This window comes from Epinephelus fuscoguttatus, linkage group LG12, assembly GCF_011397635.1.
Source record: "Epinephelus fuscoguttatus linkage group LG12, E.fuscoguttatus.final_Chr_v1".
NCBI classification, from domain to species: domain Eukaryota; kingdom Metazoa; phylum Chordata; class Actinopteri; order Perciformes; family Serranidae; genus Epinephelus; species Epinephelus fuscoguttatus.
In genome coordinates, this window is record NC_064763.1 from 35,523,147 (window position 1) to 35,539,101 (window position 15,955).

At 41.1% G+C, this 15,955-nt stretch overlaps 1 protein-coding gene and 1 long non-coding RNA gene across 2 annotated transcripts in view; one reads left to right on the forward strand and one right to left on the reverse strand.

Moving 5' to 3' along the window:
• Positions 1 to 1,284: 1,284 nt before the first annotated feature.
• Positions 1,285 to 5,399, reverse strand: LOC125897890 (uncharacterized). The gene is made up of 5 exons (XR_007450531.1): positions 5,277 to 5,399; positions 5,155 to 5,192; positions 3,891 to 3,969; positions 3,655 to 3,747; positions 1,285 to 3,387 (listed from the first exon to the last, which is right to left on the reverse strand). It is a non-coding gene; the product is annotated as an uncharacterized LOC125897890 (long non-coding RNA).
• Positions 5,400 to 5,483: 84 nt separating this feature from the next.
• Positions 5,484 to 15,955, forward strand: part of pdlim4 (PDZ and LIM domain 4) — a 59,831-nt gene continuing 49,359 nt past the window's right edge. Inside the window, exon 1 of the mRNA XM_049591356.1 lies at positions 5,484 to 5,722. Within this exon, the coding sequence (XP_049447313.1) occupies positions 5,630 to 5,722 (93 nt within the window). The 5' untranslated portion in view covers positions 5,484 to 5,629. The remainder of the gene's footprint in view (positions 5,723 to 15,955) is intronic.

Sequence of the window (15,955 nt, forward strand, 5' to 3'; positions counted from 1 at the left end):
AAGATAGATAGAAAAACTGTGTGGTGGTCAACAAAAAAGAAATTACCAAATGCAAAATGTACAAGGTAGAAATTACAGACTGAGATGCAAAGACCTCGAACAAGCATTCATCCATCCATTTTTGTAACCACTTATTCTCTTGAGGGTCGTGGGGGGGCTGGAGTCTATCCCAGCTGACACTGGGCGAGAAGCAGGGTTCACCCTGGACAGGACGCCAGACTATCACAGGGCTGACACATAGAGACAGACAACCATTCACATTCACATCTACGGACAATTTAGAGTCACCGATCAACCTGCATGTCTTTGGACTGTGGGAGGAAGCTGGAGTACCCAGTGAAAACCCATGCTGACGCGGGGAGAACATGCAAACTCCGCACAGAAGGGCTCCCTCCTGGGATTGAACCAGGAACCCTCTTGCTCGTACTGTACAAGCATGTTCTGACAGATAAGTGCAAATTTTAAACAGCATTCATGATTTAGGACTTGAACCTCAAAGTTTAGGGCTTGGGACTTGACTCGGGACTTGCTGGATTTTGCTATGGACTTGACTTAAACGCAACAACTTGAGACTTAAGCCCAAACACATTCAGTATGGTACCTTCGGAACCAATAGTAACCCTTCAGACATGGTACCTAGACCCCAGTGTTTATACTGCAACCAGTACTCTTTCATGAACAGGGTTGCAAGCTGACATTTTCAGAACAAAATAAAACAGTGAGAGTCTCTCTCCATGGGATATTCAAAAATAGTGGGTTTGCACATTTAGTTCTTCTCAGGAGAGCTCAGGGATTTAGTGTTGCCGCAACCCAAAAGCACGACTCTCTGTGATGCTTTTATTTCTTCAAGTGAGGATTGGGATATATGCAGTTCACATAATCCAGTCGACATTAAATGCTTGAACGCTTGTCATACAAGAGAGACAATAAGTCTAATGGAATTGTTGAAGTTGCTACATTAAAATTTGAGGTGTTGATGGATTCATGTCGGCATCTCATACACTGAGCAACATAACAGGTAAATGTTCCACCTTAAAAGTCGCTGGCAGTTGGCCCAGCGAATTTTTTCAGACTACAACTGCTGCAAGAAGCTGAGAAACATCCTTTCATTTTAAAGTTATAGTTTACTATATGTGAAACTCTCTATAGTATGAACAGTGGTTACACAATCTTCAAAAACAAGCCACAGCTCAGCCCTGAGCAGTCTGACTGTCCATTATTGACCAGTCAACAGACTGCAGTGTTCACAGCTCCACCTCTTAATACCAGATCTGTGTGCTAGGTACTCTGACAGAAGGGTGACCAAAAATGGGGACAGTACAGAACGGTTCCATTGGTAACATCCACAACTTTTCACAGTGGAAACGGACAAAATGCACTACGAACTGAACTGTACCGTACTGCTTGGTGGACACAGGGCTTTAGTTGTGACCTGCAAAACAATGACTTGGTCCCATCTGATTACTTGATATTGTATGACTACATTAATAATTATTAGACTCTCTTCATTCTCGATGACAGATCTGAGGAATCAACGATTGTGCAACCATTTAGATGACATCACTCTCCCACACAGCAGAGACAGTCCAGACAGAGTCAGACAGCTCATGATTACAACACCGCTTGTCTTACCTGCTTCCCCTCAGGTTCTTCTTGGCTACGTAACACAGAGGCAAAATCAGAGAGTCGATAGATTTGTAGGGATTTAAAAGGGCCTCTCAGAAGCTGCCTGGGGTTTGTTGAATGATGACCATCCGGGGAAAAAGAACAGAGGATTGGGAGCTCTCTGTAGTTAGACTCAGATTTATTGGGAACATGCTTTGAAGAAGACGCATATCCAAAACGTCAGCCTGTTCATCTGCTCAATAAATCTCCAGTGCAGACCACAGCCCCCTTACCCTTTCTTGTTCTGTGGTTATTCATCCTTTGATGTACCCTGGCTAACAACTAAAGGAGCAGTCTGTAAATACTGTCTGGTGACACCTTCTGAAACATGATCACTGGCTTTGTTTATGTGTCATGTGTGTGTTTTTTAGCTATTCAATGTTCTTCCTCAACTTTTATTGTTGATTGATTATTTGTCAGTTAATTTGCCTGGATCCAAAGTCCTGAAAGGAGAGTTCTAGGTTTGTGTACAACGAATCAATCTGACTACACCACAGTGACTTTGGAGAGACATCATCTGACTCACATTCTCTAACGTGTTTGTTTTCATCCTGTAAAGTGATCACACAGTTTGCATCATTACATCATTTGTTATTTTCTTTGCGTTCTCTGCTGCGTCACAGCAGCTCATTGAGCAAAGTTTATACAAGACTTCAAAAGCAGTGTCACTCATGATGCACTGCCGATGACACCTGAGGTTTGACATCAGTGCCACTGGTGTTACGCGGTAACTGGTATAGGTTAGAGTCTGACTCAAATTGACTCAGGCCTTCAGACAGAGCTCCACATGCCTGCAGTTGTCTGAAAAGCAGATTCCCAGGAATGAGATCGATGAGATCATTCCCTCTGCAGTAGAAAAATCACACTCGGCTCAGTGACTCACTCTGTAATTGGCTGGGGAAATGAAAGATTCAAGAAGTGGGGCGGAGAGGATACTAGGATATCCACTGACAAATGGGAGAGATCTTTTCTGCCAGTGAGGCATCCAAATTACAGCACAACATCTTCTTTGTTGAAGATGATACTCAGGTGTTACGGATTTTTGCTTAAGCCCCTGATCAGTGAGCTTTTTTTTTTACTGGCCTTGGTTTAAAGTGAATGTCCATATTAGCATACAAGCCCCAAAGGCCAGAATATTTCTGGTTTTGTTTATCTTTAGTCACGCAAGCAGTGTGGCTCTGTGGATGGCAAACTCTGTCTGTCAGTATGTTAGTTTTTTTAAAGAAATGTCTTGACAACTGTTAAGAGGAATGCCAAGAAATTTAGTACAGATAGTTTTAATACCCTGAACTTAATTTTACCTCTACATGTCATGTCTTCCATAGGATGAACTGTAACAACTCTGACGATCCCGACATTTCATCTGGCACTGTCATGAAGTTGAAATTTTAATACTTTTCATACTTTTGTTGATGGTTCATGGTTTTTGTTTTTATCTGTGGGGAGCTAGAATAGAGCTGCTGCTCCTTCACATCAACAGGGCCAGTTGAGGTGGTTTGGGCAACTTATCCTGAGCACCTCCCATTAGAGGTTTTCGAGGCACATCCAACTGCTAGGAGGCTGTGGGGTAGACCCACAATATCCTGGAGGGATTATGTATCCCATCAGGCCTGGGAATGTCTCAGGATCTCCAGGAGGAGCTGGAAAGTGTGGCTTGGGAGAGCGACACCTGGAGTACCTTGCTCAGCCTGCTGCCCCTGCGACCTGACCCTGGATAAGTGGCTGAAAATGAATGGACAGACTTTGGTTTATGAACAAGCACCTGCAAGATTAATGACATTCCAAAAGGCCTGAGTGGCACAGTGTGATAAGTGCTACTTAACAAATGTTAGCATGCTAATACCATGGGAAACAATGGGGCAATTGCTGCCCAACACCACCGGCCCTCCATTCTGAAAATAATTGACAATAATTGGAGGCCTCTGTGTGGTGTTAATAAAGTTCAGTAGGCTGTTCATGGCAAATGTTTTGATCCTTACAATTATCTACCTGCTCATCCTGTTTAGGGTCATGAGAGGGGAGGTTATCCCATATTCCAGCTGACGTTGTGCACACTGGACAGTTCGTCGGACTATCACAGGGCTGAGACACAGAGAAAGACAACCATTTGCATTAACATTCACACCAATGGGCAATTTACAGTCGTCAATCTTTGGACTGTGGGGGGAAGCCAGAGAACACAGAGAAACCCATGCTGGCATGGGGAGAACATGCAAACTCCGTACAGAACAGTCCCATCTGGCTGGCACATTTGAAACCGGAACCGTCTTGCTGTGAGGCGACAACGCTAACCACCATTCCGCCCTGTATAGAAACATAACACATCAAGAGAGAATTGTCGTGGAACTCAAAATGTTAACTCGATTTTTTAGTCTATGCACATCAGGTAATTAGTGAGAATACCTATAAAGTAAATATTGAAAAAAATGTGATTCCTTTACTCTCATATTGACATAGTTTCAACCAGCGTATATACTACAGCAGCATAACAGCCTTCTTGAAATTCAGTTACAGCTTCTGGTTTTGTTGTGCCATCCTGAAAAATTATGGGGGCGTCACTACTCTTAGTTTAATCCTGTTTCTTTTCTAAGAGTTTTGAAGGTAGAGCAACTAGCCCCTGACAGAAACCCAAAGCACATTTTTTACCCTATAACCTCTAAATTAACTGACATGTCAAACATAAAAAACTTACAGCAATCACAGAGAGCAATGATAAAGGTATAAGAGCTATAGATATATGATTTATTCATGGGGGAATTAAAATACTAAGCAGTATGACTGTATTCTTCAGGCTTCAAAGCTGTCAGATTGACCTTTTAAACTGACAATTTAAATACAGAGATTTTTTTTTTGTTTAATTTTGTTTAGACATAATAGTTTTCAATTAAATGTATGTGAAGAAGACGAAGATACTCTGTTGTCATATACACACAGGCCCAAAATACACAAACATATGCAAACAGGACCTATACATGCATTAAATGGAGAGATGTCAGAGCGAGGGGGCTGCCTAGATGGGCCCCTCGAGGAGTTGGGGGTTCGGTGCTTTGCTCAAGAGCACTTTGGCAGTACGCAGGAGGCTGGCTGGCACCTCTCCACCTGCCAAGTCCAGATGGGGACTTAAGATGGTTCCCAACCCAGGTCCCTATGGACTGAGCTACTGCTGCCTCCATGTGAATACAGCTGATTTACATGTATAGTATTTTTCTTTTCTTTCAACCTTATAAAGGTACAGAGAAACAAGAATACAAATTTAAATGAATAAATTAAAAAACAGTTGAATTGGAATAAAAAACTTCAATAATATAGAATTACAATAGGAAAAATAATTAACATTCTTCTTCAGAGAATTCAGCGTACAGTTTTACAGTTTTATATATATTTTTAAGAGTTTTAAGTTTGATATATTCTTCAAATTCAGTTTAGATTTATATAAAAGTAGTTAAGTGATTAACTTATAAGCAAAGGAAGTCGATGAATAAACCTTACCTGTATGTTCACTGATTTTGCAGCAAGAGCAGGAGGAACTGGAAGAAAATGAGACAAGTCATATAGAAAAACATACACCACCCATCTACTCACCTGATGGTGGAATACACACCTGAACATACCTTCTCTGATTTATACCTGCAGCATTGAGCAACATGCTGACTTCAGGGACTCAGAGCTGACATGTCACAGCAGCACCCTGCGGGCTGGTTCCCCCAGCACAGCTCCGTCCCCTCCCACTCTGCACAGACCGGCTGAGGGAAGGCGGGCAGGACAACCCGTCATCCCACGTCACAGGCGGCTTCGTTATTTAAACTTGAATCAAGAGAGGAGGAAAGTTTTCTCAGACGGGACAGCGTTGCCTAGCAGCTGGGCAGAGGACTCCTGCTACTTGCCTTTATACAGTCACCCGCATATCGAGGAAGAGCGGATATCTCCCCTCTCTGTCGCCCTCTTGCAGTCCATACTGACAAACATGACCCAGACCGTGACACTAAAGGGACCCTCTCCGTGGGGCTTTCGGCTGGTGGGAGGACGGGACTTCAGCACACCGTTAACCATCTCCAGGGTAGGTGGAAACTTTGCTGTCTGTCGCTTCTGTGTGAATCCATTCATTGAGCCGTGCGCAAAGTGGAGCTTGGCAGGACCGTTACTATATCAGACAGCGTCATGTCCATCCTGAGTACTGAGTCACAGGCATGGCAGTAGTTTAGTGGATACAGGGGCAGTCTGAGGAACACTTGTCCAATCAATTAATCTAAAGAGGTCGTCAAGGTCTATTACCTCTAAGAGCTGTAGCCTATTAAGTGCATGAAGAGGAGCTTTACACTTAGAGCTGACAGACGGTGCCGTCTAATCTCTGGCAGCTGAAGGTGCCAGTACAGCTTAGTGAGTCAATGTCCATAGATCATAAGCTCTCACTATCAGCGTCACAATAATACGCAGAATAGTTTTATTTTTAAATGTTTACTGATTTGAATAAAACTGTATCAATATATAATGTATGAAATATATTTTAATGTATAAATAATGCTAAAGTGACTTCAGGTGTAGTGATGGATGGATTATGTGCCAAGCCCCCCGGGCCGTCACCTGCAAAATGTCACTCAAATTAACATCTGTAGAGCAGGAGGACACACAAAAAGACTACAAAGAGATGCAAAGTACTTGCAAAAAGATGCAAGATAACTACAAAAGTGGCAAAACAAATGGTATGAGACACAAAATGACCAGAGAAGACAAAAAAATGACCTTAAAGGAGACACAAATAATTACAAAAAAGGGCAGAATGACCAAAAAGAGACACAAAATGACCAGGAAATACATAAAAATGATGTAGGAGAAACAAATAATGATATGAAAGGCAAAACAACCAAAAACGGACACAAAATGACCAAAAAAGACACAATAATGACTGCAAAAGAGACACAAATAATTACAAAAAGGGGCAAAACAACTAAAAAGAGAAACAAAATGACCAGAAAATACACAAAAATAACACAAATAATTACATAAACGGACAAAACATCTAAAAAGAGAATCAAAATGATCAGAAAAGACACAAAATGACACAAATAATTACAAAAAGGGGCAAAACAACCATAAAAAGACACAAAATTACCAGAAGAAAACAAAAATGATCTTAAAAGAGACACAAATAATTACAAAAACGGGCAAAACAACCAAAAAGAGACACAAAATGACCAAAAAATATTAAAAAAAATGACCTTAAAAGAGACACAAATAATGACAAAAAAAGCAAAACAACTAAAAAGAGACACAAAATTACCAGAAAAGATACAAAATGATCTTTAAAGAGACACAAATACTTACAACAGGGGAAAAACAACCAAAAAGAGAAACAAAATTACCAGGAGATACAAAAAATACCTTAAAGGAGACACAAATAATTACAAAAGGGGACAAAACAACCAAAAGAGACACATAATGACCACAAAGAGACATACAATGACCAAAAATGACACAAAATTACTTAAAAAACAAAACAAAACACAAAAGTACCCCAGAGAGACACAAAATAACTACAAAGGGGTCAATACAACCAAAAAGATACAACAAAAAACAGGCAAAATCACAATTAAGTCTGTGTGTTTGTGTGTGTTTCCAGTCCTGCTGCAGGAGAGGTGGTGGGGCCTTTGACATGTCTGTGCTCAGGGGCCCCTTGTCTCAGTCCGCCCATGGTTGCAGTCAGACAGGCTAGATCTTTTTAAACAGATGTATTATAATCATGATTATTGTTCATTGTTAATCTTACTGTTGATCATCGTGGATAAAAGTAGAGCTAGTATTCATGAACTTTCCTGACCCTCAGAATATGGGTCAAGAGTCAGTGTGCTGGCAGTGGATCTGGCAGTAGTCAATAGTTCATCCCGGCCAGGGTAAACACAGCCCGGTCCTGCTGCAGGGCTTGCAGGAGAAAGAAAGGGGGGAACGAGGAGGGGGTTGCTGACATTTGTTTTTCATCAGAGCTCATTGGTGCTGCTGAGGGATTCCAGGTGTTGTGCTCAGCTGTGTCACCAGCCCCAAACCGACCCTTTAACTACAGGGCCCTAGCACTTCAACCAGAGGTGTAATTTTTAGATTTACGGTGGGCGATTAACGACTTTGAGAGAAGCAGACGAACCCCTGAAGGTCACCTGAAGTGCTCTCTGTTTTCAAACGCACCACTGGATCCCTAAAAAGAGTTGTGATGCAATGATGAGGCGAACTTTGACTTTACGTGTGTGCAAAGTCAAAAGTCTTGACAGTTGTATGTGCATGAAAGAGTGGCTTATTGCTTGGCACGTGCTTCACCACGTCACAGTGAAACATAACTTAATTTTGCAACTTCAGAGAAATTTCTGTGGACAGAGCACTCACTTCATGCTTCATCTTCATGCTTGAAATTGTCTTCATGTGCATGGAGTAGAGTTTCCAATTCGAGATCATGGCCAAGACTCAAATTCATTTGGAAAAAGGAAAAATCCACACCACAGGCAGCTCTCTTGTGTTCTGTGCTGAATTCAAAGTCAAAATCTTGCCTGGTGCAGCTCCAGGGCATCTGAGGTTTTGGGATGCATACCTTACTAACTTCTTTAAGCATTCGCACAGTATTCAAGTTGCGGTTTTAACAACAGTGATTTGACAGTTTCTGAATTCTGCCATCTCAGTCTCTGCGTACTTGCATGACTGCCAATGTGAAAACTGTGGCATGCACGGGGAACATTGCATTGTGAACATTGCGTAACTCAGTGATGATGGCATCAGTAAAAAATAATTACAGGTTGCACTTTACAGACAGTTGCGTAGCAGAGGTGGCAATAAAACCCAACGCTGACACGGAATAACTGCTTGCAGGAGTAGATAGGGGAGTTTCAGCTAATTCCTAAATCTTGGCTGGAAAATTAGAGAAGGAAGCAGCTGGTGAGATGCAAGCATATTTATCAAAATATGTAATGTCAGAGGCATAAATACACACTGTGTTTTGGCAGCCAGACCCAGCATTACACTATCTCCTGAAGACTTTGCTTTCTACCAGCCAGTACAGAGCAGTTCAGTGTCCAATTGACGTCACATGCTCTGAAACATCAGCTGACAGCACAGAATGTGTTTTATTGGCAGAACGCAATGATTGTTTAATCCTGGTGTCGAGCACGTTGGTTTTACACGAGTGAATAAATCAGTGTTAGATTCAGGGGAAAAGTGATTGAAAAATAGACATGGTGGGAAAGGAATCCTCTCGCCTCACCTCATGGGAGCTGGTTGCATCCTGAGTTTGGAGCACAGCGTGATTTATTGCTGCTGATATACTGGAGTATCTCCTAAACTTGCAATTCATCACATGCTTGCTGCATTCTTGCTGTACAGTGCATGCCCAAGACGGCAATTACGATGTGTTGAATGGTGACCCAGAAAGAAATACACAGAGGGAGAGACAGAGTTTGTTTGTGAGAGCCATTCAGAGAAAGGTAGTTTATGTTGTACTTTATCCAAAATGCCTCTTTGGGGGGCATTTTGGTATCATGCAAACCTCAAAATAATTTAGAGAAGATACAGTTTAGACCTCATATTTGGTTGAGAGTTTTGCTGTATTTTACGCAATCCTTCCCATTATATTTCTGCTTTGCATGACTGAAAGATCTCCTCCCCTCTTCCTCCACGTCCTTCTGCATATATAAAAGTGAACGCCATGAAACACCTGCACTTGGAGACAGTGAAAGTTGTAAATACCAGACAACAAGTTGTGATGGCAGCAGCTGCTTTTTCCCTTAAGGTGATAATGTCCCAGGATAAGCCTATTAGTCCACTGCCAGCCCATTAAGACTCCAGCCAGTTAATGACGTGTCTACTTGACTCTGGAAACATTTGCCCTGATAGTGAGTGTGTGTGTGTGTGTGTGTGTGTGTGTGTGTGTGTGTGTGTGTGTGTGTAGTGATAGCTTGTTAAATAGCTTTGTGTGCATGAGAAAGAGCCAGTGGCAGAGAGACAGAAACATAGTAAAATCACTGATTTAACTGCAGAAGCATTTAGAGAAGAGACGTTGAATATGGCAGCTGTGCTATAAGCCCTTTTGTAAATCTGTGTCAAACCAACGTTGAGGCAGAAGGTGACGCAGGACACTTGTCACTCTCGCCAACTGGCAAACAGTCATCATGTGGACTGGAATTCACAACTTAGTGTTGGGTAAATAATGGCCTCGAGCAGTGTGCAGAATCCCTGTCCAGCTTCCCGCCTGACACCTTTATACTGTGCATGCTGCTGTGTGGTCTGTTTTGTCTGTCCATGTGTGATGGGATGTTGCCTGTGCAGCTTTCAGACAAGTACTGTCAGTGCGGGTAGAGGGTTTGTTTTGCACAGGCCACATTTTTGAACTTGCAATTTGTTAATTTTTTGTATGTTGATCATATTTTTTTTTGATTGATCATTTAGTTTATTAAATATTAAGAAAAGTGAAAAATGTCCATCCCAAGTTCCCAAACCCAGAGGTTACATCTTTAAAGTGCTTGTTTTGTCCAACTTATGGTCCAAATGATAATCAATATCATTCACTTCAATGTCTTAGAAGTAGTCTGATTTTTAAAAAATACTAAAGTACACTAAAGTATTGGTGGCAAATCCATAATACATATACATCAGCTTCATATGGTTTAACCAAAATCTTGTCACTAAATGGTAATTGTAAATGGACCTGCACTTGTACAGTATAGCGCCTCTCTAGTCATCCGACCACTCAAAGCACTTTCAACACTACAAGTCACATTCACCCATTCACACACATTCACACACTGGTGGCCAACACTACTGTACAAGGTGCCATCTGCCTCTCAGTTTTAACACACCAATGTAATAGCCATAAGGAACAATTAGGGGTTCAGTATCTTGCTCAAGGATACTTCGACATGTGGATTGGCGGAGCCAGGGATCGAAGTACTGATCTTCCGATTAGTGAATGACCTGCTCTTCTTGCTGAGCCACAGTTGACAATATTGTTCAACTTAATCGTTGTGTCTTTTTCCCAAAGCCCAGTTAGATGTCTAACAGTCTTTGATCAAATACGTTCAGTTTATTATCACACAAGACAAAGCAAAGAAACAGATCACCACACTTTAGAAACTGAAACCAGGGAATGTTTGGCAGTTTTACTTGAAAAATGACTTTAATGATTAATCAGTCGCTGTAGCTTAAAAGTGATGTAGCTACAGTTAATTATCAACTTACATTATCTTACTGCTTTCTGTGTGTCTTCTTTTGTTTCCATCTGAATAGGATCTAAGTTGAACCTTAGACTGATACAATATCAGAGAGGCATAAAGTGGAATCTGTCTTAAAATGATACTGACACGCCCATATCTAGATATAAGGGATTAGTGGTTATTCCACTGTAATCATGCCATAAAGAGGCCTCAAAGAGATCCCTCCTGTATGTGATTCCAATGTCAGTGATGAAGGGATCTCTTCACAGCTAATAAGAACAATTACAGAAATCAAAAACTTTTCCAATGCACTGTCTAAAGACAAACTTGAGGTAAATAGATGGGATAGAGTAAGCCAGAGTCATGCAGAATCAGTATATTCCTTGACATCTATCACACCTGTAAGTTCCCACTTATTCAAATTTTCTCCTGGTTATGGAAGTTCTGGAATTTGTAGTTAAGAGGAAAAACCTTAAGTCATATCAAGTCAAACAGTTTCATGTTTGCTAAGCTGATTTTACAAGGGCACTGGAATCACAAGAACAAGTATAACTCAGATTACATCAGCAGTTATACATCCAACGAACTCCACGTCCTTTGTACCCTTTAATCTCCCAGCGTACGTTCATCCGCCACATACCAGAGGTGGGACATGTGACCTGAAGCCACATGGGTTGTTTCTCTGACGCTGCTGGTTATAATAGTCAGCTTCAGGCCGCTCTTTTCTCCAGGCTAGAATTATAGATGCTGCGAGCTGCATCTCCACGACAGACTGAGCGAAAGATAACAGATGGTACTCTCGAAGAATTTCCTGTTGTCAGTGAAGCTGACAACCCACACTGGAAACAGTATGGGCTGGAGAACAATGCAAGTCCTTGAGTTATTGCTGAGCTTTTCCTGCTCATCTGGTTATCTTATGTATAAAACTGAGTCTCCATGATGGATGTTAATATAGATATGTGTGAGCAGTGCCCTGTGGATGACTTTTTAACCAAAAGGTTGGAAGAAACATCACTAAGGAGCATAGCTGTTATAGTTATAGCAGATGAACTTGCTTCAACACAAGGAGACCATGTGGAAAACAAGTTTATGCTCTTTTTATATGTGCTGCATTTAATTAAGCTTCCTGCAGTTTGTCTGTAGACCTTCTCTTGCTGTATGAAATGAGTGTTAAGTCTTGTGCTTTTTAGTTTTAAGCTTTCATTTCATCTTAGTCGACATTCCCACAAACACATGTTTATTTCAATGTATTTGCAGCAAGGACTGCTGAGTATTTATATCATGGATGCTCTTATGATCATGCCCAACACACTGAAGCATGACATTGTGAGGAAGAAAGGAAGCTCCTCAGGGAAAGACGAATCCACGTGCAAGAAAAAGTGAGACTTATTACTAATCTGATTACAAATCAAATTTGATGAGTAATATCACGCTCATTCTAGACGTACACAAATGCATCAAAGGCTGTAACTAATGTCAAGTGACTCTCCCATTTCCTTGTGCTCTCTTTAAACCCCACATCTTTAATCAGCAGCTGCATTGTTGCTTATTGGTCTTGGCAGGTTCAGTCTCTTTGTTTCAGTGTGATTATCACATACCAGTCAGAACCTTACACCCCCAGGCTATGTAATGGCTTTCCAGAGCGTCACCAAGGTCATATCCATGGTTATGGTTATCGCTGGTCAAAACAAGCAAACAAAGGCTTTTGACACGTTGCCAGGAATTATTCTCTCCGCTGCTGAGACATGTGACGCAGTGATCTCGCTGAGCAGAGAGCTTCTCTGTGGGATACATGAGAAAAAACATGTGACGGTGACAGGTTCTTCTTCCATTAAACTAATAAACAACCAAGCAGTAAGTCTTGATTTGGAGGTTTTACTGTCAAAAGACATCTAGATGTCCAGGTTACTCAGAACTAGGGATATAAATCATAACTTTCATCACGTACGATATTATATTGATTCTTTGGACAATGATACAATATTTGCTGATGTCACAAAGTCTGCCATGAAATGTTTTTGATTAGATTCAATTCAGATACCATTAAATATTCTCTTTGTTTTTGTCTTTGCTGCTTAGTATTTGCTGCCTGGTGCTAGGCCATTAGCACTGTTTGAATGTTTAGGAAAGAATTGTGTTTGGAAGGAAACAGTGACATAGACGTGCCATAGGAATTTCAAAATACATAGATATGTATCAATGCTTTCTCTTTGCATCATATGGGATTTTGATCATTTAATTGATATATAGATCCAGAGTGGTGTATCGATGGACCCTTTCTCAGAAGTGTTGTTTTAGTTGTATTAAATTGGCAATAATTCAATTTACGATACGATACGATATGATATGATATGATACAACATACTTTGTTGTCCCCGTAGGGAAATTTGTCTTGGACTCAGGAGCTTCACAAGTATTGCTGCCTTACAATAATAGGCAGGTGTAATTTAAGTCAGATGTAGTCATTAAAAAGTTCTCCAAAAAAAAGTAGCGAATCTTAAAGCTAAAAAACGTTGACCTATCAATTAAATTTAGTAAAGTTTTAACCTCGATATCTAGATGTCTCATGACTTGCAAACTTGCTCTCTGACACCACAGATATGCAATATACCTATGGAGGATGCTGTATGTGTGTGTACGGATCTACATTGTTGGCAGCTGTGGCTCAGAAGGTAGAGCGGTTTGTCCACTAATCAGAAGGTTAGATCTCTGGCTCCTCCAGCCAGCATGTCAAAGTATCCTTGAGCAAGATACTGAACCCCAAAATCCATCGGTGTGAGCGTTAAATCTGAGAAGAAAGTGGCACCTTGTACAGTAGCCTTGGCCACCACTGTGTGAATGGGTGAATGTGAATTCCCTTGCATTAAATTAATGCTGACTTATTCTATGACCACAAGAGTTTCTACTTATCTAATATTAAAGTTACTGTGCTAATTAAAAGTGCCCTTGCTGAAATGTCTATGCTGAACAGAAGCTGAGAATATTAGATAGCCATCCTGGATTAAATATGTGGGTAACATACAACTGTTACAGAAAAGAAACCTCACAAAGGTAGATTTTTGAGGAACGAACGGCTTATATCTCCAACATAGACACTGATGACAGGACAGAACACTTTTCCCTGAGGCTGACGTCACACTCGATGCAGCTTAGTCACATACAATACATACACACGCTTACACAAACATTCATTCTCCTCTTTACGTCTTCCGTTTCACGCTCAAACACACAGAAAAACACGAGTGGCCACAGTGAAACCACAATCCAGCACACATTCATCAGGCCTCAGCGTGCCACATGATGACTCTGTGTGACATGAGGCTGTCATTTGCTAACCACTCGATCTGTTAGCAATTAACTAGGTCACTGTTTGTTGAGCAGCCCCTCATGGAAACACTGAGACTGCTTAGATTACCCAACAACCAGTTAGGATGCTGTCTGCACCGTCACCATTGAATCCATTGTGGTCACATCTTACGTGACCTTATCAAAACTGAGTACATTAAGTGATTCATTTTTCTGTTCACAGCAAGATTAATGTAGATAATTTGATTTTTTTCCAGAGTAACAAAAACATCCCCCTTTTGTTGCCACAAATATCTGCTGCAGCTGAAAGCAGGTTTATTGGGTGAAAATTGGATTGAATTCATACCATATGATCTTAAGTTGCTATTTCTAGCAAAGTTGAATCATTTAGTAGAATTTATTGTCTTTCCTCTCCCCTCCCAAACCACTTTTCATCATTCACAACAGCTTTGGTTCCATCCTCTGCCTCAGCCAAGATAACTCTTTATTATCTGCAGTCACCCACACGCTGTTTGTTTTAAGACGACAGTCACACCTCATTTTTGAGTTTTATTCTTTATTTAGACTCGTGGCAGTATTTTGAATTTGAGTGCAGTAACCGTTTTGGCCACATTCTTACATACAGCGCCTTTAAAGATTAAAAAAAAGAAAAAAAGTTGGTATGGTCTTGAAAGCCATTTGCCCAGGCCATAGAGTATAAAGCTAATTAGAAATTTACATTCATCTCTAAAGCTCTGAAGATTTACATCATAACATCACACCGCATCTGCTGTGTAAAAATAGCAGATCATGATTATGTTTGAACCACATAGCTCTGTACCCTCCTTACATTTCCTTGCAGATGGGAATGTTTGTCCCCTAGTAACAACCTCAGTCATGTCATTGTGGCACTCGGCATACCACTGTGTGTGTGTGTGTGTGTGTGTGTGTGTGTGTGTGTGTGTGTGTGTATGTGCGCAAGTGTATGTGTGTTTTTGTGTATTTGTGTGTGATTCATGCTCTTCATGGCCTGACCCTGAGGTGATATAACTCACTCCTGTGTGTGTGTTTGGGGGGTGCATGAACTTTGGTCCACTATGACACAACCCAGGCACAAACCCAAGACACACACACACACAAACATTTCAAATGCATTCTTGCCAGGGTGGTTGTGCTGAATGGTGCGGGTAAACTATAACCTCCAGTTAGTGACTGTCAACAAATGCACTCACATAAAACTCACTTCCCAGCCCCCATGCCTTTGCCTCTTTGAAAGACTCAATCTTTAATTTCCCGTAGATTATGCCTGCTCAGCTGCGTAGTTTATGTCAGATTTCCACCAAAGCAGTACACAAATAAAGTGATTTTAGGTGATTTTACTTTCCTATGACTCACACACACACAAACATTTACACACATTTCTAAGCATGCCCCCTGACCTCACAGTTTACCGGATCTGAGTCAGGGACTTTTGGGCGGTCAGAGGCTGTAAATTAGGAATTCCACATCTGAACCACACGACTCAGCTATTAGCACTTCATGGAGCGTGAACTTGTGTGCCTTTGCTCTTAAAATGCGCTTCCTAGTTAGCGAGGCTGCTTCTCTCACACAAGCAAATCCTCTGTCTTTTTTCTGGGTTCAGGCCATTACTCTGCACGGTCTTATCTTAATTTGTCTCGGATTAGATTACTAATATCTGTTAGTTGTGACAGTAATTGTTATTTCAAGCGTTATTTCAACACAAGGTTCCACCGTTCCAAAAACAATACATCTTAATGTGCAGCTGTCAAGGTAATATGCTTTGCAAGATTTTTTGGGGGTCA